Here is a 2,351-nt window from a genome sequence, read left to right as displayed (position 1 = left end):
GTGACGGCTCCGCACCGATAGCAAAGGCTAGCCGGGAACGTGCTGCCGCCGTGCCTGGGCTGACGGAGCAGATCTGATCATGCAGTGGCAGCTGGGGGAAGATGAGCGATTAAAAAGCGCAAAAAGAGACTCAAGTAAGATGAAGCTGTCCAAGCTAAACCCCCTTGGTGCTTCCCATGCTCTGCTAGAAACAGAGGGGCTAAAGAATAACTAATCCACAGGTAACAATTATTTTACAGAGCAAGCCTCTAGGTGTAATAAAAGCTGAATAAAAATGCAATTCCCCTGATTTTCTTCTTTCTCTGCAGACCCCAAGGAGCTATCAGCAACTAACTAAGGCTCCAGACAGCGGCTATGGCCGAGGAGAGCGCGGCTACTGATCAAGAGCAACTCCTGAAAAGGGTGCAGGAGCTGGAAGAGGAGGTGAAGCAGCTGCAGGAGAAACTCCAAGAGGACAAGGAAGGTGCTGGGAGAAGAGAGGCTCCTTCAGCCCCTGGGAAAGCCAAGAAACGCCAGCAACGGCCGTTCGATTTTGGTGCCTATGGCCGCAGACACGTGGCGCTGAAGATTGCCTACCTGGGCTGGGGCTACCAGGGTTTTGCCAGCCAGGAGAACACCAGCAACACCATTGAAGAGAAACTGTTTGAAGCCTTGAAGAAGACACGGCTGGTAGACAACAGACAGACCTCCAACTACCACCGCTGTGGGCGGACGGACAAAGGAGTCAGTGCCTTTGGACAGGTCAGGATCCCCCTCCAGGCTTTCCCGGATTTTTGGGCTCCTGTGTGGGATGGAGATCCAATGGGATTACTGTCCCACGGTGATGAGCCAAGACAGCACAGATTCGATTTGTTTTTTTAAAAGCCGTCAGCATTTAAATCTGAAAATGAGCCTGGTGATGGCTTCCTGCACACAGAATAACAATTTTAGACCCTCAAAGTGTTTATCAGCGATAGGGTTTCCCCCCCCCCACCCCCGCAGGGGCCTGTTTTGAGAGGATGAAATGCGTTTTAGGCTGCAGCTTCCCCAATAGCACTGCCAAAAAAGGGGAGATGCCCCTTCCTCTAGACGCACTTGTTGCTCTTCCTGTGCTGACTGCAGTGCTTGGCAGAGAGCTCTCAGCTGATTTAACTCACTAACACCCCCCCTCCCAAAAAATCCAAGAATTGGATAGCTTCCTGCAGAGTCAGGCAGCTGAATTCCTGCGCAGAAGGGTCTGAGGGGAGCTTGCAGCTAGCGGAAGGGAGCGTGGGAGTGGGAGCTGGAGGGAGGGGAGCAGCCAGCCCGCTCGGTGGGCACAGTGCCAGCAGGCTGGCTGAGCCATTGGGGAAAGCGCAGCCATTCCTGCGCTGCGATGGCTTCGCTGTCGGCCAGTCATCTTCCCTCCTGGCTCGGGAAGTGGAACTGGCTTAGCTTTTGCCTTGCCGGGGTGGTTTTCGCTCAGGCGGGTGGTCTGCTGTCCTTCAAGAGATGAGCCACATGAAATAAGGGCACGGGCTGCCTTTTCTTGCGCCGTTTAAAGCATGCTGGCACCTGTGGTGTTAACTTGTTCCCACACCAGGTTTCCCAGACAGCCGGGCTGTTACTGGACTCAAGTCATCACCTCCAGGGAAAAAAAAAAAAGCACATTATAGCCTAAAAACAGTGACTAAAGTTGAAGCTGTTTCAAGATCATTGCTATGTAGGCAGTCTGCAACTTTTATTAAAGGGATCCGTAGCATCTGCTAGGAACCTTAGCAGAGGCACTTGCAGCTTTACCCACAGGAAAGAGGGGTAAGATTGCCTGATTTAAGACACTTTCATCTGTAGGAGATCCTGAATTTATTTCACAGCAGTGTAGGAAGACTTGGCTTGACGCGCTGAGTACGCCCATCTGCGATCTAATCCTGGCTTTCCTCTTTTTGCAGGTGATTTCCCTAGATCTCCGCTCAAACCTGTTGGAGGGGAAGAAGCTAAATGGCCACAAGGGTGACTCAGAAGGCAAAAGCATGGGGGAGGAGGAGCTCCGCTACACCCATATTCTGAACAGGGTCCTCCCGCCTGACATCCGGGTGCTGGCCTGGGCCCCTGTGGAGCCCAATTTCAGCGCCAGGTTCAGCTGCCTGAAGAGGACGTACCGATACTTCTTTCCCTGTGCTGACCTGGACGTGGCCCTCATGCATGCCGCAGCCCAGAGGTACGTGGGGACCCATGATTTCCGTAACCTGTGTAAAATGGACGTCGCCAACGGGGTGGTCAACTTCCAGAGAACGATCCTCAGCGCTGGAGTGACGTGGGTGGAGAGAGGAGGAGAAACAGGGCTGCAGGATCCTTTCCGTCTGTGCCAGTTTGAAGTGACGGGACAGGCATTC

General features: G+C 53.3%; 1 protein-coding gene across 1 annotated transcript in view; it reads left to right on the top strand.

The window, feature by feature from the left end:
• Positions 1–354: 354 nt before the first annotated feature.
• The window catches only part of PUS3 (pseudouridylate synthase 3), a gene marked incomplete at its 3' end in the record, with an annotated part of 2,957 nt that continues 960 nt past the window's right edge, over positions 355–2,351 (top strand). Inside the window, exons 1-2 of the mRNA XM_010292734.1 lie at positions 355–741; positions 1,908–2,347. Of these exons, the coding sequence (XP_010291036.1) occupies positions 355–741; positions 1,908–2,347 (827 nt within the window). The remainder of the gene's footprint in view (positions 742–1,907; positions 2,348–2,351) is intronic.

This window comes from Phaethon lepturus, unplaced genomic scaffold (genome assembly GCF_000687285.1).
Source record: "Phaethon lepturus isolate BGI_N335 unplaced genomic scaffold, ASM68728v1 scaffold27928, whole genome shotgun sequence".
Classification (NCBI taxonomy): Eukaryota; Metazoa; Chordata; class Aves; order Phaethontiformes; family Phaethontidae; genus Phaethon; species Phaethon lepturus.
Note: the sequence above shows the minus strand (reverse complement) of the source record. Positions and strands in the feature narration are given on the sequence as shown.